The 21,118-nt window shown below is 36.4% G+C and overlaps 1 protein-coding gene across 1 annotated transcript in view; it reads right to left on the bottom strand.

The window, feature by feature from the left end:
* Nucleotides 1–433: 433 nt before the first annotated feature.
* Nucleotides 434–21,118, bottom strand: part of LOC115772729 (trichohyalin) — a 32,831-nt gene continuing 12,146 nt past the window's right edge. Inside the window, exons 14-53 of the mRNA XM_030719124.1 lie at nt 20,628–20,780; nt 19,705–20,501; nt 18,325–19,290; nt 17,791–18,075; nt 17,024–17,305; nt 16,418–16,958; nt 16,071–16,160; nt 15,049–15,114; nt 14,807–14,848; nt 14,474–14,521; nt 14,147–14,188; nt 13,947–13,994; nt 13,602–13,670; nt 13,460–13,507; nt 13,315–13,359; nt 13,065–13,133; nt 12,910–12,957; nt 11,255–11,299; nt 11,142–11,180; nt 10,992–11,060; nt 10,798–10,845; nt 9,767–9,811; nt 9,655–9,693; nt 9,504–9,572; nt 9,310–9,357; nt 8,446–8,490; nt 8,333–8,371; nt 8,182–8,250; nt 7,988–8,035; nt 7,685–7,735; nt 7,095–7,127; nt 6,964–7,011; nt 6,732–6,791; nt 4,709–4,756; nt 4,512–4,553; nt 3,337–3,384; nt 2,895–2,936; nt 2,761–2,805; nt 2,645–2,680; nt 434–2,540 (exon numbers count right to left, since the gene is read on the bottom strand). Coding sequence (XP_030574984.1) covers nt 2,455–2,540; nt 2,645–2,680; nt 2,761–2,805; nt 2,895–2,936; nt 3,337–3,384; nt 4,512–4,553; nt 4,709–4,756; nt 6,732–6,791; nt 6,964–7,011; nt 7,095–7,127; nt 7,685–7,735; nt 7,988–8,035; nt 8,182–8,250; nt 8,333–8,371; nt 8,446–8,490; nt 9,310–9,357; nt 9,504–9,572; nt 9,655–9,693; nt 9,767–9,811; nt 10,798–10,845; nt 10,992–11,060; nt 11,142–11,180; nt 11,255–11,299; nt 12,910–12,957; nt 13,065–13,133; nt 13,315–13,359; nt 13,460–13,507; nt 13,602–13,670; nt 13,947–13,994; nt 14,147–14,188; nt 14,474–14,521; nt 14,807–14,848; nt 15,049–15,114; nt 16,071–16,160; nt 16,418–16,958; nt 17,024–17,305; nt 17,791–18,075; nt 18,325–19,290; nt 19,705–20,501; nt 20,628–20,780 — 4,781 coding nt within the window. The 3' untranslated portion in view covers nt 434–2,454. The remainder of the gene's footprint in view (nt 2,541–2,644; nt 2,681–2,760; nt 2,806–2,894; nt 2,937–3,336; nt 3,385–4,511; nt 4,554–4,708; nt 4,757–6,731; nt 6,792–6,963; nt 7,012–7,094; nt 7,128–7,684; nt 7,736–7,987; nt 8,036–8,181; nt 8,251–8,332; nt 8,372–8,445; nt 8,491–9,309; nt 9,358–9,503; nt 9,573–9,654; nt 9,694–9,766; nt 9,812–10,797; nt 10,846–10,991; nt 11,061–11,141; nt 11,181–11,254; nt 11,300–12,909; nt 12,958–13,064; nt 13,134–13,314; nt 13,360–13,459; nt 13,508–13,601; nt 13,671–13,946; nt 13,995–14,146; nt 14,189–14,473; nt 14,522–14,806; nt 14,849–15,048; nt 15,115–16,070; nt 16,161–16,417; nt 16,959–17,023; nt 17,306–17,790; nt 18,076–18,324; nt 19,291–19,704; nt 20,502–20,627; nt 20,781–21,118) is intronic.

The raw sequence follows: 21,118 nt of genomic DNA, 5'->3' as shown, positions 1-21,118 counted from the left end.
CTTTCTCATGTGTTTCATTGCTCCAGTGTTTAGTCTCCTGGTGAATTTGATCTCTGCTTGCTTGTTTTCCTGGACCTTACCTTTGTCTCCTACATGTCAGATACAGTTGCCTGATCCTGAAATGACTCCTGGTTCGTACAGGAAAAAATAAAATTGGTCCCAGAGCCGAACCCTCTTGTACAACGGAGTACTTTCTAGATGTGAATGCTCTGAGGTATTTTCTTTATACCTTTCTTGATATGTGGACAAAAGACTTTTACATTCAGATAGATTTTTTTTATCCTTTATGCACTACACATAAAATATGTACTATAACATACAGTATAAAACTCTTCAGCCAGGAAGAAAAGCTCCTTTTTGTGTTAGAAATGTTGGCACCTTTAAAGAAAAGTCAAACACTTGCTTTGCAGTGTTTTAATGCCAATTCGCTCTGTTCACAAGGGTTTAAGTGACAAATGATACATATTATGGTTTTACTGCAGACAAAGAGCAGTTTCAGGAATAATGAATCATGGATAAAACAATCTGTTTTTCTATATATTCAACTATTTACATCAAGATCTTTTTAACACAACTTGTATGAAGTTACCAACACCATACAGAGACACATGTCAGCTTTTGGTACCAAAGTCACTGATTCCTGTGTTCAAGTGTTTACACTGTCGGGGACAATTTCACATAAAAACATTTAAGAGCATAAAACAAAAGCACACACATCATGCATACTTCATTAAAAGACTATCAGACAAATATAATGTGCCTTGATCTCGACTCTGAGTATTGCACTTATTTACCTGCTAAATGTGAGGCATTTATATACATTTAGATTTTGTCACCGTGAATAATGATAATAATAAAAATCAAATAAATTTTGGAACAAAGTGTCCACAACTTCATCAGTGACACTGAAGCACTGCCATAAGTCTCTGAGCTCACCGAGCGCTGCAGAGGGTTTGCTTTCATCATCCCTGGACTGGCAAAGAGAGCAGTGTTATTACTTTAATTTAAGAGATAAACAGATTTACACTTAAATAGCTCCAGCATTAGTGCCACAAGCTGTAATAACTTCCCTCTGTGCAATATATGGAGCAAATACAACAAACTATACGTAGCTGCTATGAGAAATGTTTTACATCTGAGATCATCTGCCCAAACATGTGACACCCTTTGTAGGGACTTACAGTGTGATCACATGATGTGCCAGTATAATCAACAATGTAAAGTTTGACATTAGACTTTACAGAGGCTACACCAACATTGCTTTTACGTCATTAGAGTTTATCAAGTAGAGATAACAGATAACAGTTCAGATAACAGAAATCTTGTTTGTATTTTGCTGCATTTTAGCAGCATAAATCTGAGTTGTCCTTATACAATAGTCATTAATATGCCTGTAGAATATTTAGGCTATATTACTTGCTTTCTTTTTATAAGAAACTGCTCAATAGGTTTCTAAAACATGTCAAGTTTCTACTTTGTGCACACAGTGCAACAGTAGCGACCAAAGTCAGCAACAGTGTGTTTTTGGTCAGTCAAGGAATTACAGAATTAATCTGATACTTGATTTATTGATGTTTTTGATTGAGTGAAACAATCAAAAAAAGAAATCCAATTGAACTCAAACCTCACTCTGAGAGTTCAGGCGACTGTTCTCGTTATTAACACCAGCATCAAAATAAGGAGCTGGTGCAGATATCCAGATGGTACGATTTGATAAGACTTTACACCTTTCAGGTACTGTTCCATCAGTAAGTTTGGGAGCTCTCATATACAGTGCGTGGTCATTCCTTTGGATGCATAAAAAGAAAATAAAAGACAAAAAAAAAAAATTGCATTCATTAATGTGATATCCTTTGTGTCCCCATTTGAGAAGAAAAACAGGAAACTGAGAGAGAATCATGAACAAGCGCTATAAATTTCCAGCCATTTACCATGTGGTAAAAAAAGAAGCCGCACAAATGTACAATTACTATACAAACCACTTTTCAAGTAAATGTGGGCTAAGAGGAACTTAATTCCTGTCTGTCTTGGAGTAGCAACTGTGACAATTGTGTACCCTTTTAACCTCATAGTGTAACTTATTCTAGACTTTGTAGCCACTTCTGGACCTATTATAAGAAAATAAACTATAAATATGTAAGGGTTTTAATCCACATAAGTCAATAAAGTAGACTGTTCCATTTAAAATATTCAAAGGAAGTAAATACATAAAACAAAAATTAAAAAAAAAAGGAATGACACTGACTGCATGTATTTGGTATGAGAGCTCAACCAATTCTGGAAAAAAAAAAGTAACGGTCCATCTCATAAAATAACCCATCATCCCCTGCTGTGCAGGGTTTTCTGCTGAAGGCGAACAGCAGCACCCATGTTTCAGCAGCGCAGGGTGTGAGGTGACCTTGTCCTTATCAGTAATTTGACTAAATTGTAAACATCAGACTACAGATTGAAGTGTCAAATCTGCAGCGGCGAGAAGGCGTAAAATGGAAACTGGGCCTCGTCCTCATCCACGAAGAAGCACTGAAAATAGGGCAGCTCATCTGTGAAGGGAGCGAAACAATAAAGAACAGGATGTTTGTTCCCCTTTCTTTAGCATCTGGAGAGAAAAGTGCCTGCAATATGTGACAATTTAGTCTGTACGTACCTTCCATAAGAAAGCTGTCTGATAGAGAAGGCTCCACTGTTGAAATGGGAACATAATGTTAACTAAAATCTCAATACAGTGTTACATGACTGTAAATTGCAGCAGCTACATGGTACCTTTAACTTTCTCCTCCTTGTCAGCTTTCTTCTCGACAGTTTTTCCTGCAGCAGTTTTGAATGCAGTAAATAAAAGCTACACACATATATATGACATATTTTGAATACTCAGAAATGTGTCGCTTCATAAATACCTTTCTTTGCAGACTCCTGTATCTCCTTGAGAACCCTGTCTTCTGTGAATGACAGCAAGACATAAAAAAAAAAATCAAACACTGAAACGGTTTCTCTACAGTGTTTAATTTTGATATATTTTTCATAAACATTGTATTATTTGAATAATTTAAAAATTAGGTTGCTTTTTTCTCTACAGTTTTCTTTAAAAAACAAAAAACAAAACCCAAAATGAAATATTTTGTGAATATTTTATGTATATCTCACTCATACTTGAGAGGCTAAATCTTTTTGCATGAGACATGGCCTGAAACACCCGAATATTTACAGAGTTGTAAATTAATTTCCACTAACTGAGTAATTAATTGAATAGTGGTTTGACTCTAGTTTGGTTATTAATAGTCAGTAATAGCGAGAATATGCTTTATACTTTATGTTGGTTTCTCCATGTTGACTGCATACCTTTCTTTACTGCAGTGGGCTTGCTCTTTTCTTTTAAAACATGAGGCTCTATTTCACAAACACGAAGAAAACACAAATAGGCAAAAACATATACAACAATTATATATATGAATATATTATTGCAGGGAAGAAAAAGGTGATGCTTTAGAATAAGTGATTTTAAAGATCAAGTAAAGGTAAAGAGGCTGTTTGTTTTACAGATGCAATCTAAGGGAAATTCACATTTTAGTTTTAGGATGACTTAAAACCTCTTATGAAAAAACATACACCCGGGGCAAAGCGTAAAATAAAGCAACGCTTCCTAATAAGGTACCATTTACAGTAAGACTTATAAGTCATAGTTTTTTCATTATGTGCTAATGCTTGATATACACAGTCTCACTTCATTAGGTACACCAGTTCAACTGCTCATTAAGGCAAATATCTAATCAACCAATCACAAGGCAGGATTGGATTGTTAGCTTGCGAAAACTTGGCTTTTTAACGTCTTTAAATAATAATAATAAAAAAGCTACACTTGATTTAGACCAAACTCTGTTTGTTTTTATAGCTTAACTACAAATTTGATGATTTATATATAAAAAAAAAAGTTACAAAGCACATTAACAGTTAACTAAATACATAACTGAAAGCCAAATTTCTCAGACTCTAAATTTGTTCTGCAAGCTTAGTTCATAATTCATTGATAAGGAAATAGCACATTTATTAATGATTAATTTACGCCTTCTGACTTATATATTCTTTATGTAAGGGGCCTTATTAGAAAGTAGCAGTATGTTCTCAAGGTTGTACTAAATACCAGCATGCGTGTTTCACATACAAATTACTGTGAAAATGTTAAGCTAAGCAGCATTTGTTATACATTAACTTATAAAAAAAGATTGATAACAGATTGAAATACTTCTACTGTAATTAACTGTGAGTTCATTTTCTTGCTGGCTGTAAAACTGCCTATAATCTTTGGTAATTTTGAATTTTATCCTTAAACTCTTCATTTAGAGGACCGGTTGATCATTTCACACCCAGCAGGAAAATCTTCTCAACCATCAGCAGCAGCCTGTTTAACAGTATTACTTATAAGCAAAATAACTGTTTCCCCTCGAGTAACCTAATATCTACAGGAGCTTTCACACTGTAATCAGATTACCACTGCTGCACTGAAGCATTACGTGTACCTTTCTTCACGTGGATTGGTTTGGTCTTTTCCCTCAAAATGGCTGTGCCATCAGGGACAAAAGTGCAATTGATAAAACATACAGTTTGTGCATTTGCAGAAGTATTTCAGCATATTTAAGAGATCACAAAATCTTAAATTTGCACCAATGTCCTTACATGTAACTTCTTAAATAAATTCTAGAACTTTGTACTGTACCCTTCTTTGCTGCAACAGGTTTGTACTTTTCTTTAGGAGTTTCCAGTTCTGTAAAAGGAAAACTTCGGTCAGACTTTAGCAATCAGCATGCAGAATTTTACAGAAGAAGCCACAATTAGTTTACTCAAACAATACTTAGTGCAGCTTGAACCAATTTCTGCAGTGTGGAAGCTGCAATTATTTTTTTTAAACTACTGAGTTGGTCTATTCTGCACATTTTTATTTGTTTTTGTCCTCTCTTCATATATGAAATGGGCATATGATGTTATTTTAATTATAAAAAAATGTTACTTTTCCTTAGTAGAAACTACTTTTCTCTGGTTTGACCACGTTTGATGTTTTTGGCTTTGTGCAGTGCTTGTTTCATGGGTCCAATTCAGATTTCCAGAAATCTAAGTTAATGGTAGGATAGCAGTTATAATCAGGTACCAGACCACTTTTCTTTCTTTATAGTTAGTTATTTATTACATTCTATTTTCTTAAATTATTGTAATTATTTACAAATGTAGACTGTACATAGTTTCTTTTGCAACTTGCACCGGCGGGACCTCAGAATCTGAATTTAATTTGTCATGTTTTATATGAGAAGAATGACAGTAAAGTCTTTGAATCAGTGCAATGTGTTGCATATCTGTCAGTCCACCTATGGACAAACTGCTTATCACAGGAGATCCATATAAGCATAATCATAATGATAAGGAGGATATTAGGATCTCTGGAGCTTGAAAAAGGCGACTGGACTTCTTTTTGTTTCTTGAAGACGTTTCACCTCTCATCCGAAAGGCTTCTTCAGTTCTCAACCAAATGGTGGAGAGACCCAGGTATTTAAACCCCTGTGGGCGTAGTCCCCTGGAGGTGGTTATGACCCTCTATTGATCATGTGCGTGAACACATGTGCCCAGGTGTGAAGGGGGCGTGGGTCATATTAGATCAGCGATGTAGTGTATGCTGTTCAGTGCAGTGAAGAGTGCTCGGACCTCTACATTGGTGAAACCAAACAGCCTCTTCACAAACGAATGGCACAACATAGAAGAGCCACCTCGACAGGACAAGACTCAGCAGTACATCTGCATCTGAAGGAAAAAGGGCACTCTTTTGAGGATGCCAATGTTCACATTTTGGACAGGGAAAACAGATGGTTTGAAAGAGGAGTGAAAGAAGCCATCTATGTCCACTGTGAACAACCATCATTGAACAGAGGAGGTGGATTACGTCACCAACTTTCCCCCGCTTACAGTGCTGTCCTGAGCTCCCTTCCCAGACGTCTCAACCCCCATTCACACCTTTGTTCCAGTGACCTCAATAGGCCACAGGAAACAATGGAGCGGAGTCCTAAATTGGTTTCAACTGAAACCACTGATTAAATATGACCCACGCCCCCTTCACACCTGGGCACATGTGTTCACGCACATGATCAATAGAGGGTCATAACCACCTCCAGGGGACTACGCCCACAGGGGTTTAAATACCTGGGTCTCTCCACCATTTGGTTGAGAACTGAAGAAGCCTTTCGGATGAGAGGTGAAACGTCTTCAAGAAACAAAAAGAAGTCCAGTCGCCTTTTTCAAGCTCCAGAGACTACTATGACCTGGATGACTGAGAATCTACACAGACAGGATATTAGGATATTACAAATCACAACTGTTGCCAACTACAGCAGAAATCCTCCGATAGATTTTATCTACTGAGGACTGACCCAAGAAAAGCACTGTTTTTGTGGGTGTAAATCTACAGTTTACTCAGTATGTAAAGAATAAAATAATCACACCAAGTTTTAATTATTTACTTTTATTGGTTTGACTTTTTCATCTGATACTTTTGACTCTAAGTAAATATAAAAAGGTATGATTTTTGCGAGTAGCTTCAGTGAGTAGCTTTGTTTTTGTCTACAATATTGTCATTACAAGTTATTTTGGAGTAGTTTTCTACTGCTACTACTACTACTGAATAATATACTAAATGATAACTACAGAAACAAAAATATGTACTATGTACTACGAAGTATGTGCAAATGGCAGTCTACCTTTTGTCTTTAAAAGTGATTTAATCTTGTCCTTCTTTGCTTCAGGCTCTGCTTTAGGAGCTAAATCAAAAGAAAAACAGCAATTTAAATTTAAATAAAATAACTAATTGAACAGTATAGGGTAGAGATGACATGACACCTAATAAATGACCTGTGAGGAAATGGAATATGAATTGAAAGGTATAGAATATCTAGCTCGTGACTATTTATATAGTTTAAATCAAACATATACCTTTCTTTTCAAGAGCTGGTTTCAATTTTTCCTTTATAACCTCTGGTTCTGAGGAAAAAAAAGATGAAAGTGATTTTAGTTGTGTTAATTATAATTAATTTAATAAATAATGATGTATTATAACTGAATACCTTTTTTGGCAGGGACCGGCTTGGCCTCAGCTTCTAAGGAGGAAGAAAAAAAAGAGGAAATATGAGAAAAGTGATGAGTGGCATCACGGGTGGCTAATCGCAAAACTAAAGCAAAACAGTCTTTGAGCTTAGTCTATAAATCAGCACACAGTGAAGAATGCTGAAACATGAAAATGACCAACTTGAAAAGGACCAAATTCAGTGGGAATATATTGAGAAAAATAAAAGACTTGATATTTTGAGCATTTTTAGTTGGGTCATTATCACGTGTCATCGAAGCATATCCTCAGCAGCTGCATGGCAGTGAATCCGTTGTAATGTGGCTTGGCTTGAACGTGACTGGTTTAGTATCAGCACAGTACTGCTTATAATGTATCTACAGCAAAACGACAAACGATGTTGCTATATACCTTTCTTCTTTTTAGCAGGTGATGGTTTTGCCTTGGTAACAGGTGCTAGAATAACACACGCTCCAATTAATTTAAATTATATCTACAGAAAGGTTAGAAACCACTGAAATACTACTGTTGTATATATTATATGGGTAGGAATAAAAGAGGAAAAAAGTGAACAAATGAAAGGATGCAAACCTTTTTTGTGACTCACTGGCTCAGCCGCCTTCTTTTTAAGAACCTCAGGTTCTAAAGCAAATAAGAACAACAAAAAACACTTCAGGTTTTTGTAGAATTTGTCATAGGACAACAATCTGATTTTTACTGTTACATCACAACTGATTATTCCAAACTATGATGCTGTGAAAAATTAAAAATCTGCAAAAAGATTTACTCGTGATTAAAAAACATGCATAAAAAATACAAAAACTTCACACACAATCAAATTAATAAAATTTATAATAGTATTTGACTAGTAAAATTTTCAGTCACTGTTTCTACCTTTTTTGGTTGGTTCTGGTTTGACTCTTTCTTTCAGTGTCACAGGCACTAAGGTGGAAAAAATGTTGCCAGTATGAATTTGGAAACATTCAGAAAGTATTCAAAATTTATATTAAAAATTGTTGAACAGTTCTCATAATAAGGGTGTGTGGTGGTGAACACACAAACTCAGCTGCTTAAACAAAGAGATGTACCTTTCTTCAGTGGCACCACCTTCACCTTCTCCTTTGTTAGAGTAACATTTTTATGTGGTACTTCTGCCTCTGTAAGAGATCAATGAGTATGACAATCAAAAGCTTGATTACATTTTTAAACTATTTACAGCAAACTTTAACATCCTCTTACCTTTAACTGGTGCTGGTTTAGTCTTAATTGGAGCTGGTTCTAAGTAAAGAAATTTTAGGTTTAGTGATACAGAAAACAAGAGGCAATGAAACTCAACAATAACTATTTTTTACCTCTCTTGGTTAGAACTGGCTTGAGCTTCTGTTTTGAAACCTCAGCTGATAATAAAAACACAGAACATGATGTTCAGTATAAAAATCTAAACCTCTTCCGTGTTATTAAAATTACGAGTTGGCTATTGTTGTGATTTGGTGCTATATAAATAAAACTGAATTAAACTGAATCTTTAACATCCAGACAACTGTGCTGACTGTGTTGTTTTTGGCATATTTTACAGATTCAGCTAAAGAAACGGGAACAAATTTTAAGTTTTAGCAACAGGCTGCTACAAAGTTTCCAGCACTGCTACAGGTCCCCTGGTTGATCAAATAGGCCGTATACCAAAGGCTAGCATACGGGCCCGGGTTCAAGTCTGCCCTGGGTTGTTTCTTCAATGTCTCATTTCTCTACTTGCTTTCTTTCTTGTCTCTGTACTGACCTCCTGTCTAATAATGTTTAATATTGTCAAAACAAAAAACAAACAAAAAAGTACCTAAAGATTTTATCTTCTTTGTTTTTACAAATTATCTGTTATGTGCTGCTACAACACTGGTTCATCCCTTCAGTGAGGTGCCATTTTTAATGCTTGAATGAGTCATAGGTCAGTGATAAGTGGCTCAACAAACAAACAAACATTCCTCTGAGCATCATCTGGTACAAGGGCTGGACTGAAAGTGAGTGAAAAAGCAGCAAATGTCCAAAGAAAAACTTTGAAAGACCTTCAGAAAGTCTGGAGAGCTATTGTTCAAGACCACTTTAGAAAAATTAGTCTGGCTCATTCAAAGAAAAATATGAAGAAATGAGAGAGGCACAACACTTTTGCACAGTACTGTAGATAAATTATTAACACATAATGCCCTCATATATGATGTTAGTACCTTTTTTGGTTGGTTCTGGTTTGATTCTTTCTTTCAGTGTCACAGGCACTAAGGTGGAAAAAATGTTGCCAGTATCAATTTGGAAACATTCAGAAAGTATTCAAAATTTATATTAAAAATTGTTGAACAGTTCTCATAATAAGGGTGTGTGGTGGTGAAGACACAAAATCAGCTGCTTAAACAAAGAGATGTACCTTTCTTCAGTGGCACCACCTTCACCTTCTCCTTTGTTAGAGTAACGTTTTTATGTGGTACTTCTGCCTCTGTAAGAGATCAATGAGTATGACAATCAAAAGCTTGATTACATTTTTAAACTATTTACAGCAAACTTTAACATCCTCTTACCTTTAACTGGTGCTGGTTTAGTCTTAATTGGAGCTGGTTCTAAGTAAAGAAATTTTAGGTTTAGTGATACAAAAAATAAGAGACAATGAAACTCAACAATAACTATTTTTACCTCTCTTGGTTAGAACTGGCTTGAGCTTCTCTTTTGAAACCTCAGCTGATAATAAAAACACAGAACATCTGAAATCACTCATTTGCTTACTTTCCCAGTTTGGCTGTTTCTCTATTTTACATCACTTCCACTTTTCCATGCTGTCAAACTGAATGCTGACTTCATCACTTCTAGTCCAATCATCTTTCTGTCCACCTTCCTTGAGCCAATCAGCCTTTGCTCAGTGTGCTTTAAATATCACTGCTCATCTGTCATTCTCCCTTTCAGACTTGTTAGTGCAACTCTCCTCCTCCCCTTCTGCACCACCCACGAGCTGCTTCCAAACCTCCATACTGGTCTCCAACACCACCAGTATCTAGACTCTCTTCTCTAGATTTTCTTCTGCTTCGATGGGCCATCATAGTCTAATCACCATATAGCTAATCATTTTTCTTATCAATAAATTATGTTCAATTTGTCTTAATGATCTCTCCTTATTCAAATTTCTTTAAGCAGCCTTCAGGAATAGTTCGCTAGGCTTCTTGAAGGATATTCAAAGCTTTTCTTTGGATGCTGACTGCTTTTTCTCACATTGCTTCAATGATGCTGATGTTTGGGCTCTGGGGAGGCCAGTCCATGGCTGATAGTTTTCCATTGTGTATTTTTCTATGCAAGTATGCTTTTACTGCATTGGTAGTGTATTTGGGATCATTGTCATGCTGAAAAATTAAGTTGCTGCCAATCAAAAGCTTTCAAGATGGTATTGCATGTCAGATTGGAATCTGATGATACTTCTGCTTCATATTTCATAGATTTTGTGAAGATCTCCAACTCCACTGGGTGAAATGCAGCCGCAAACCATGAAGGAGCCTTTGGTATATGAACTGTTTGATCAAACATTCCTCTGAACATGGTCAGGTGCAAGGACTGGACTCAAAGTGAGTGAAAAAGCAGCCAAAGAACATTTTTGAAAGATCTCCAGAAAGTCTGGAGAACTCTTGAACAAAACCACTTAAAAAAATATTAACACATATATATACGACTATTTCTACCTTTTTTGGTTGGTTCTGGTTTGATTCTTTCTTTTGGGGTCACAGGCACTAAGATGGAAAAAAATGTTCCCAGTATGAGTTTGGAAACATTCAGAAAGTATTCAAAATTTATAATAAAAATGTTAAACAGTTCTCATAATAAGGGTGTGTGGTGGTGAACACACAAACTCAGCTGCTTAAACAAAGAGATGTACCTTTCTTCAGTGGCACCACCTTCACCTTCTCCTTTGTTAGAGTAACATTTTTATGTGGTACTTCTGCCTCTGTAAGAGATCAATGAGTATGACAATCAAAAGCTTGATTACATTTTTAAACTATTTACAGCAATTTTAACATCCTCTTACCTTTAACTGGTGCTGGTTTAGTCTTAATTGGAGCTGGTTCTAAGTAAAGAAATTTTAGGTTCAGTGTTGCAGAAAATAAGAGACAATGAAACTCAACAATAACTATTTCTTACCTCTCTTGGTTAGAACTGGCTTGAGCTTCTGTTTTGAAACCTCAGCTGATTTAAAACACAGAACATGATGTTCAGTATAAAAACCAAACCTTTTTCATGTTATTAAAATTATGATCTCTAACATCTAGAGTGGAAAAGTCTTGAGGTGCCCACCAGTTCTTTCTATTTTGCTAGAAAAATTAGAAATAGGTGCAGCAGTTTACTGAATCATCTGCAAACACACTTGGAATTACAGTATATAAGGCAAAAACAGATTTTGTACAGTTCTAATGAGCTTAAAAGTCAATATTTGGTATGATCACCTTGATTCTTCAACACAATCTGAACTTTCTTAGGTAAACCTTCTTGTAAAGTTTCTTTAAGTAGTTTACAGGAATAGTTCTCCAGGCTTCTTGAAGGATGTTCAAAGTTCTTCTTTGGATGTTGGCTGCCTTTTGTTTTGTTCTGTCAAAATGATCGCACACTGTTTCAATAATGCTGAGGTCTGATGGTGCGCCATTGTATGTTTTTCCAGCCATGTGCTTTGACTGCATTGACAGTGTGTTTGGGATCATTGTCATGCTGAAAAATGAAGCTGTTGCCAAATAGAAGCTTTCCAGATGGTACTTCTAGATGGTATTGAATGATGGATCAACTGAAGTGCCAGATGCATCTCATAGGTCCTGTGTCAGGAGATACTGGAGATACTGCACACCATGCTGAGATATGCCAGCATTTCAGCTAACAGCTCCTTAGAAATCACCTTGCTGGTGCAATAATACTATTTTATGCCTGTCAAACTGTATTATCTTTGACATTTTTCAGATTCAACTAAGGAAATGCAAACAGATTACATGTTTTTGCAACAGGCTACTTGTAACAAAGTGCTCAGCACCACTACCATATGCTATTTTCTGTCAAATAAAAGTTAAAATGCTAAAAAAAGAAACCCCCAAAGTGTCTGAAGATTTTTTTTTTGCCAAGTTGTCTGTTATGTTTAGTCATTTCCTGTTTTACTTTGTTAGCTCTTGTGTTTTGTATTCAGTTTTACTTCCCTTGTCCTGTTGGTTAGATTGGGTTCAGCTGTGCTCCCTGGTGAGTCCGATGGCCCTGATTTCCTCTGTGTGAGTATATATTGTCCGCGTCTCCCTTGGTTCCTTGTCACGCCGTACTATCATGTGTTCTGCGGTGTTCTGTTCCTGCTCCTCACCTTGATTCTACTTCCTGTCAGCCCTGTTTGTATTTTGTTTGAAGAATAATACTTAAAGTAGCCTTCCTATCACATTTGTCTCCTGGACACTGCATTTTCACTGTGAGCTTGCCTGCATTCACTGCATGTTATGACACATCCCTTCAGTTAGGTGCCATTTTTATGCTTGAATGAATCATAGATCAGTGATAAACAAAAACAAAAAAAAACCACTCCTCTGCAAATAGTCAGCGACAAGGACTGGACTCAAAGAGAGTAAAAAAGCAGCCACTGCTCAAAGAAAAACTTTGAAAGACCATCAGAAAACCTGGAGAGCTATTGGACAAGACCACTTTAAAAAATAACAATTTGGGCGCACTGGAAGCAAAATTTAAAGAAATGAGGCTTGGCTTCACACTTTTGCACAGTACTGTAGATACATTATTCAGACTGAAAACATAATGCTCTCATATGTGACTGTTTCTACCTTTTTTGGTTGGTTCTGGTTTGACTCTTTCTTTCAGTGTCACAGGCACTAAGATGGAAAAAATGTTCCCAGTTTGAATTTTGAAACATTCAGAAAGTATTCAAAATTTACTTTTTAAAAAAGTCAAAATCAGCTGCTTAAACAAAGAGATGTACCTTTCTTCAGTGGCACCACCTTCACCTTCTCCTTTGTTAGAGTAACATTTCTATGTGGCACTTCTGCCTCTGTAAGAGATAAATGAGGATGACAATCAAAAGCTTGATTACATTTTTAAACTATTTACATCAAAGTTTAATAACTGGTGCTGGTTTAGTCTTAACTGGAGCTGGTTCTAAGTAAAGAAATTTTAGGTTCAGGGATAGAGAAAATAAGAGACAATGAAACTCAACAATAATTATTTCTTACCTCTCTTGGTTAGAATTGGCTTGAGCTTCTGTTTTGAAACCTCAGCTGATTTAAAACACAGAACATGATGTTCAGTATAAAAAAACAAACCTTTCATTTTATGAGAATTCTGATCTGTGACATCTATATCATATACTGTATTTACTTGTCTTTGTAGAGACAGCTCTGATTTTCTCTTCTGGCACCTTGACCACTGATAAACAAAGAGCAGATTAAGGAGGATATTATTAGGAAAAGAGGGCTGTAATAATCTGAAATCAATGCATCATAAAATAAAATTAGATTACCTTTCTTTATGGGCACAATTTTAACCCTCTCTTTCACCAGTGAGGCATTTCTAGCAGTTCCTTCTTGTTCTGTTAAGAAAAATCTAAGAGTGAGATATGCATGCTCCCTGAGCCTGGTTCTGCTGGAGTTTTTCCTTCCCACTGTTGCCAGGTGCTTGCTCATAAGGGGTTGTCTGTTTGTTGGAGTTTTCTCTCTAATATTGTAGGGTCTTTACCCTACAATATAAAGCGTCTTGAGGCAACAGTTGTTGTGATTTGAAGCTATATAAATGAAATTTAATTGAATTGAAATATGTGCAGTTAGTTGGGTGTTTCTTTGCGTATTAGGACATGCACAACTCTTACCTTTTTTCAAGATGACTGGTTTGGCCTTTTCTTTTGGAGCAGCAGCTTCTGTGTGTCAAAGAACAAAAAAAAACCCCAAACCCCTTTTTAACAGCATGATAATGCAGTTCCCTCAGTAACAAACATTTTGCCCTTTGTTGATCATAAGATTATCAGTGTAACTTACAGTAAAGTATAATGCAATATAATATAAATGCTACCTTTCTTTGCAGGAGGTGCTTTAGCCTTTTTCTTTGGTGCTTCTGTTTCACAAGACAAGTGCATACAATTACAATAACTCTGGCTTTGATTGGTTATTTTTATAGTTTAGATTAAAAAACATCTGCAGTGTAATCATTATTGATGTTCATACAACTGATGCACAGGAACGCTCTTCATAAGAGGTAGCAGGTGTCAGTAGTTGTGTCCACTTATTTTGATATACCTTATATATATTATTATATTTGATATAACTCTTCTGCTTTAAAGTCTTTATTTATAATGCTTATATGATGTTAATTTTTTATAAAGGTCATTAGTAAATTTACCCTTCTCTGAAGGAGCTTGTTTTACTTTTTCCTTAGTAACCTCAGCATCTAAAAAGAGAAAATAACACAGGAATTGTTAGGAACATGAAAGTTGCTTGTAATAAAGTATGCTAGATACATAAATACTGCATATAATTTATTAAACTCAACAGTAGACAGATAATCTCAATTAGTACTGCAGTGAATGTAAAAAGATCTTGACCTTTCTGAAGCAGTGTAGGATTTGGTTTAGTAACTTTACCAAAACAAACAAACAACAACAAAACAAAATGTGATTTACAGTTTATTACTATCAATTTCCACATTATGAAAAACTTTTGAGATTAATCTTACCCTTCTTAAAAGGGGTTATTTTCTCCTTCGCTGCATCAGTATCTGTAGGATCACAAAAAAATCTTAGCTTGATGTCTTTATGTTATCAGTTAATCAGTATAATACCTCAACAGCATTACCTTTTTAATTACTATTAACTTTATGCCCTAATACAAGAATGTGTTCAGATTTTGGGTGTCAATGGAGTTTCATGTTCAGTATTTCAATTCCATTTCCCAACTCTACCAACAGATCTGCATTACCTGGTTTTATAGGTTTAGACTTTATTTTTAGCGCTGGCTCCTTCTTGGGCTCCTTGGGAGCTGCTTCTAATGGAAAATGAGATATTGATTTATAAAGATCAGCGCTCATAAATTGACACTTTCTTCTAATTTTTATGTTCCGCACATGAAAATCTTATCTCATTAACTAATCTTTGGCATTATAGAGTCACTATCAGTAAACACAGTATGAATTTTCTCTAATTAGAACATGCTTAAATTTATTTCTTGAACTGCTTTTAAAGATAAGTGAGGCACTAAGTCTTTAATCATCTAAACAGCTTTAAAAAAACAAAATAAACACTGGTGAGACTATAAGCATGCTCATACCATTTCTTTTAACTGACACATTGCAGAGAAAATGCAGCGATTGATATTTTACATACGAGGTGTGTCAGAAAAGTTCCAGGACTGAGTGTGCTGTGTTAGCTGTGAGTGGGGAAGGGATTGGCAGGTTGTTTCGCCGTGTCCAGGGAGCATACATTTGTCATCTCAGTTCTCTGTAGCCATTGAATTTTAACATGCTTTTGAATAGATGCCCTCTGTTTCAGATTGTTCAGCAATGAACAGAGGAACAAACCAACTTGGAATGTCTGGTCCACTTGGGGAAAACTCTGTCAGAAGCACTAGGAATGCTGCGGCAAGTGTAAGACCCCAGGAGCGTAAGGCCTTCAACAAGCAGGACAACTTTAAGCATGTCAGGCAGATGGAACATGGGGAGCCTAATCTTCAGTGATAATCTTCCAGACACTGTCCTGGTTCATACCCAGCTCATTGGCAATCAGCCAAACAGTCAACTGACTATCCCTACGCACCATCGACATGCTCAACGTTGGACTCAGTCTTCTTTGTTGAAGGCCTTCCAGTCCTTCTTTCACGTCCCTCTTTGAACGGTGACACAACCCTGCCAATTCCTTCCCTACTCATAGCTAACACAGCACACTCGGTCCTGGAACTTTTCGGACACACCTCGTATATTAAAGAATATTCTGCCATATTCTCACCTGCTTTTGTAACATTGAGATGTTCCTTCTTAAGGACAGATGCAACCTCCTTCTTGACTACTTTAATTCCTCTTACAGGGATTTTGGCCTCTGAAATAAAAAGTAAAAGCTGGTTTGACCATTTTCAGAAATTCCACAGAAAGAAGAATTATACCGTCCACTTAACAAATGAAGCCTATTAATCTATTTGCCTTTTGGGGCTTCGTGTAGGTTTCCTTCTATTCAACCAATGCTTCTAAATATTATATTGGCTTGTTTCACACAGGGGATAAAACTGGGGGGCTGCTCCAAGGCACACCATCACATAAACATGTTTAACTGACTAAAAAACTCTGGCCTACATGTACCTGTCTTTGTGACTCTTTTCTTCACAGGTTCTATGTCTTCTTTGGGAAGCTTTTTAAGTTCTTTTTCTAATTTGTGAATCTCCTCTTTCTTTTCTTTATAAGGTTTCTCTTGGACAAGTTCTTTAGAGAGCTTTGTTGGTTCTCTTTCTTCTTTGGTAGGCTTCTTTGGTTCTTTTTCACCCTCTCTAGAAAGTTTTGCTGGTTCTTTAATTTCTTTGGAAAGTCGCTCTTGTTTTTCCTCCTTTGGTACTGCCCTTTCCTTAGAAGGTCTCTCTTTCTTTATCTCCTCTTTCACCTCTTTAGAAATTTTTGCTGGTGGTTTCTTCTCTTTTGGAGGTTGAATGGTTTCTTTTACTTCTATAGGTTTTATTATAGGTTTCACCTCTTCCTTTTCTTCTTTGAGAGGTTTTTTAACTTCTTTATCTTCTTTGAGAGGTTTCTTCTCTGCCTTTTCTTCTTTGGGAGGTTTCTTCTCAGCTTTCTCTTCTTTGAGAGGTTTCTTCTCCTCCTTTTCTTCTTTGGGAGGTTTCTTCTCAGCTTTCTCTTTTTGAGAGGTTTCTTCTCTTCCTTTTCTTCTTTGGGAGGTTTCTTCTCTTCTTTCTCTACTTTGGGAGGTTTCTTCTCAGCCTTCTCTTCTTTCTCTACTTTGAGAGGTTTCGTCTCAGCCTTCTCTTCCTTAAGAGGTTTCTTCTCAGCTTTCTCCTTTTTGAGAGGTTTCTTGTCAGCCTTCTCTTCTTTGGGAGGTTTCTTCGCTTCTTTTTCTTCTTTGGGAGGTTTCTTCGCTTCTTTTTCTTCTTTGGGAGGTTTCTTCGCTTCTTTGTGAGGTTTCTTCTCTTCTTTTTCTTCTTTGGGAGGTTTCTTGTCAGCTTTCTCTTCTTTGGGAGGTTCCTTCTCTTTTTGAGAGGTTTCTTCTCTTCTTTTTCTTCTTTGGGAGGTTTCTTGTCAGCTTTCTCTTCTTTGGGAGGTTCCTTCTCTTTTTTGAGAGGTTTCTTCTCTTCTTTTTCTTCTTTGAGAGGTTTCTTGTCAGCTTTCTCTTCTTTGGGAGGTTCCTTCTCTTTTTTGAGAGGTTTCTTCTCAGCTTTCTCTTCTTTGGAAGGTTTCTTCTCAGCTTTCTCTTCTTTGGGAGGTTTCTTCTCTTCTTTGGGAGGTTTCTTCTCAGCTTTCTCTTCTTTGGGAGGTTCCTTCTCTTCTTTGAGAGGTTTCTTTTCTTCTTTTTCTTCTTTGGGAGTTTTCTTCTCTTCTTTGAGAGGTTTCTTCTCTTCTTTTTCTTCTTTGGGAGGTTTCTTCTCAGCTTTCTCTTTTTTGAAAGGTTTCTTTTCAGTTTTCTCTTCTTTGGGAGGTTTCTTCTCTTCTTTAAGAGGTTTCTTCTCAGCTTTCTCTTCTTTGGGAGGTTTCTTGTCAGCCTTCTCTTCCATAAGAGGTTTCTTCTCAGCTTTCTCTTCTTTGGGAGGTTCCTTCTCTTCTTTTACTTCTTTGGGAGGTTTCTTCTCAGCCTTCTCTTCCTTAAGAGGTTTCTTCTCAGCTTTCTCTTCTTTGAGAGGTTGCTTCTCAGCTTTCTCTTCTTTGGGAGGTTTCTTCTCTTCTTTAAGAGGTTTCTTCTCAGCTTTCTCTTCTTCAGGAGGTTTCTTCTCTTCTTTAAGAGGTTTCTTCTCAGCTTTCTCTTCTTTGGGATGTTCCTTCACTTCTTTGAGAGGTTTCTTCTTTTCTTTTTCTTCTTTGGGAGGTTTCTTCTCTTCTTTAAGAGGTTTCTTCTCAGCTTTCTCTTCTTTAGGAGGTTTCTTGTCAGCTTTCTCTTCCTTAAGATGTTTCTTCTCAGCTTTCTCTTCTTTGAGAGTTTTCTTTTCAGCTTTCTCTTCTTTGATAGGTTTCTTCTCTTCTTTTTCTTCTTTGGGAGGTTTCTTCTCAGCCTTCTCTTCTATGAGATGTTTCTTTTCAGCTTTCTCTTCTTTGGCAGGTTTCTTCTCAGCTTTCTCCTCTTTGGGAGTTTTCTTCTCAGATTTCTCTTCCTTAAGAGGTTTCTTCTCATGTTTCTCTTCTTTGAGAGGTTTCTTCTCGGCTTTCTCTTCTGTGAGATGTTTCTTTTCATCCTTCTTTTCTTTGAGAGGTTTCTTCTCAGCCTTCTCTTCCTTCAGAGGTTTCTTCTCAGCCTTCTCTTCTTTAAGAGGTTTCTTCTCAGCTTTCTCTTCTATGAGATGTTTCTTCTCTTTCTTCTTTTCTTTGAGAGGTTTCTTCTCAGATTTCTCCTCTTTGAGAGGTTTCTTCTCAGCTTTCTCTTCTTTAAGAGGTTTCTTCTCTTCTTTCTCTTCTTTGAGAGGTTTCTTCTCAGCTTTCTCTTCTTTAAGAGGTTTCTTTTCAGCTTTCTCTTCTTTAAGAGGTTTCTTCTCTTCTTTAAGAGTTTTCTTCTCCTCTTTCTCTTCTTTAAGAGTTTTCTTCTCCTCTTTCTCTTCTTTAAGAGGTTTCTTCTCTTCTTTCTCTTCTTTGAGAGGTTTCTTCTCAGCTTTCTCTTCTTTAAGAGGTTTCTTCTCTTCTTTAAGAGTTTTCTTCTCCTCTTTCTCTTCTTTTAGAGGTTTCTTCTCCTCTTTCTCTTCTTTAAGAGGTTTCTTCTCTTCTTTCTCTTCTTTGAGAGGTTTCTTCTCAGCTTTCTCTTCTTTAAGAGGTTTCTTCTCAGCTTTCTCTTCTTTAAGAGGTTTCTTCTCTTCTTTAAGAGGTTTCTTCTCCTCTTTCTCTTCTTTGAAAGGTTTCTTCTCAGCTTTCTCTTCTTTGAGATGTTTCTTCTCTTCCTTGTTTTCTTTGAGAGGTTTCTTCTCAGCTTTCTCTTCTTTAAGAGGTTTCTTCTCAGCTTTCTCTTCTATGAGATGTTTCTTCTCTTCCTTCTTTTCTTTGAGAGGTTTCTTCTCAGCTTTCTCTTCTTTAAGATGTTTCTTCTCCTCTTTCTCTTCTTTGAGAGGTTTCTTCTCAGCTTTCTCTTTGAGATGTTTCTCCTCCTCCATCTCTTCTTTGAGAAGTTTCTTCTCAGCTTTCACTTCTTTAAGAGGTTTCTTCTCCTCTTTCTCTTCTTTGAGAGGTTTCTTCTCTTCCTTCTTTTCTTTGAAATGTTTCTTCTCAGCTTTCTCTTCTATGAGATGTTTCTTCTCTTCTTTCTCTTCTTTGAGAGGTTTCTTCTCAGCTTTCTCATCTTTGAGAGGTTTCTTCTCTTCCTTCTTTTCTTTGAGAGGTTTCTTCTCAGCTTTCTCTTCTGTGAGATGTTTCTTCTCTTCTTTCTCTTCTTTGAGAGGTTTCTTCTCAGCTTTCTCTTCTTTGAGAGGTTTCTTCTCTTCCTTCTTTTCTTTGAGATGTTTCTTCTCAGCTTTCTCTTCTATGAGATGTTTCTTCTCTTCTTTCTCTTCTTTGAGAGGTTTCTTCTCAGCTTTCTCATCTTTGAGAGGTTTCTTCTCTTCCTTCTTTTCTTTGAGAGGTTTCTTCTCAGCTTTCTCATCTTTGAGAGGTTTCTTCTCTTCCTTCTTTTCTTTGAGAGGTTTCTTCTCAGCTTTCTCATCTTTGAGAGGTTTCTTCTCTTCCTTCTTTTCTTTGAGAGGTTTCGTCTCTGCTTTTGGAGGTCGGGTGACTTCTTTCTTTTCTACAGGTGGTGTCTTGGTTTTTTTCTCCTCCATTCGAGGTTTCTTTACTTCTCTCTCCATTTTTGCTGGTTTTCTGACCTCTTTCTCTTCCTTGGGTGGTTTCTTGAATTCCCTCTTTTGTTTAATTGGTTCCTTTTCCACTTTAACTTCCTTTGAAGGTTTTGTTTCTTCTTTCTCTTTTTTAGGTGGTTTCTTGATCTCTTTTTGTTCTTTGGAAGGTTTCCTGACTTCTTCCTCTTCTATGACTGGCTTCTCCCTTTTCTTTTCTTTAGAGGGCTTCTTGAGTTCTTTTTCTTTCTTTGGTGGTTTTGTTGCTTTGACCTCTTCATGAAGTGGTTTCTTTACCTCTTCCTTTTCTTTGGGAGGCTTTTTCACTTCCCTCTCATCTTTAGGTTTCTTTACTTTTTTCTTTTCTTTGGGCAGTTCTTTCACATCTTCTCTGAGCAGCTTCTTCACTGGCTCTTCTTCTAAAAGCAAACATGTGTCAGTTTATCACTATAAAAGAACATCATGTATTCTTTGTGGTTTCCAAATACAGTATTCATGTTATTTTTTGAACAGTATTATGCAATTTCAGATTTTAATGTGATTACCTTTGTCCCTCTTTTGTTTCATTTTAAGGGGTGTTGTGTCAGCTTTGGGCTTGTCCTTTAGTTTTACTTCTTTTGGTTTTATCTCTACAGTTTCAACAACTTTGGCTTCCTTGGCTTTTTGCTCCTCCATCTCAAGTTCTGCAGCTTTGAGATCTGCAAGCAGCAATCCATCTTCATAAGATTATCAGTTTCATAAGGGCACAATTTTTTACAATTAAATATCAGAAAATGTCAAATTAATCTTAGAGCTGAGAAAAATGAAGAATATGCACAGTTTCAAGAACATTACCTTTAATAATGGCATCTTTAACTTCTTTTAATGCATGTCTTTCCTTTGCCTCTTTCAGAACTAAAGTATATCATATAGAAATATGTAAAAAATATTCAACATATAACAGTGCATTTCTAGCCAGTAATTAGACCTGTAATATTGTTAACATGATAAATAATCATGCTTGCAAAAGCACTAGAAGCATAACAGTGTTAAAAAC

This window comes from Archocentrus centrarchus, chromosome 22 (assembly GCF_007364275.1).
Source record: "Archocentrus centrarchus isolate MPI-CPG fArcCen1 chromosome 22, fArcCen1, whole genome shotgun sequence".
NCBI classification, from domain to species: domain Eukaryota; kingdom Metazoa; phylum Chordata; class Actinopteri; order Cichliformes; family Cichlidae; genus Archocentrus; species Archocentrus centrarchus.
The sequence above is the reverse complement of the archived record's forward strand: the minus strand, read 5'-3'. Positions and strand labels throughout refer to the sequence as shown.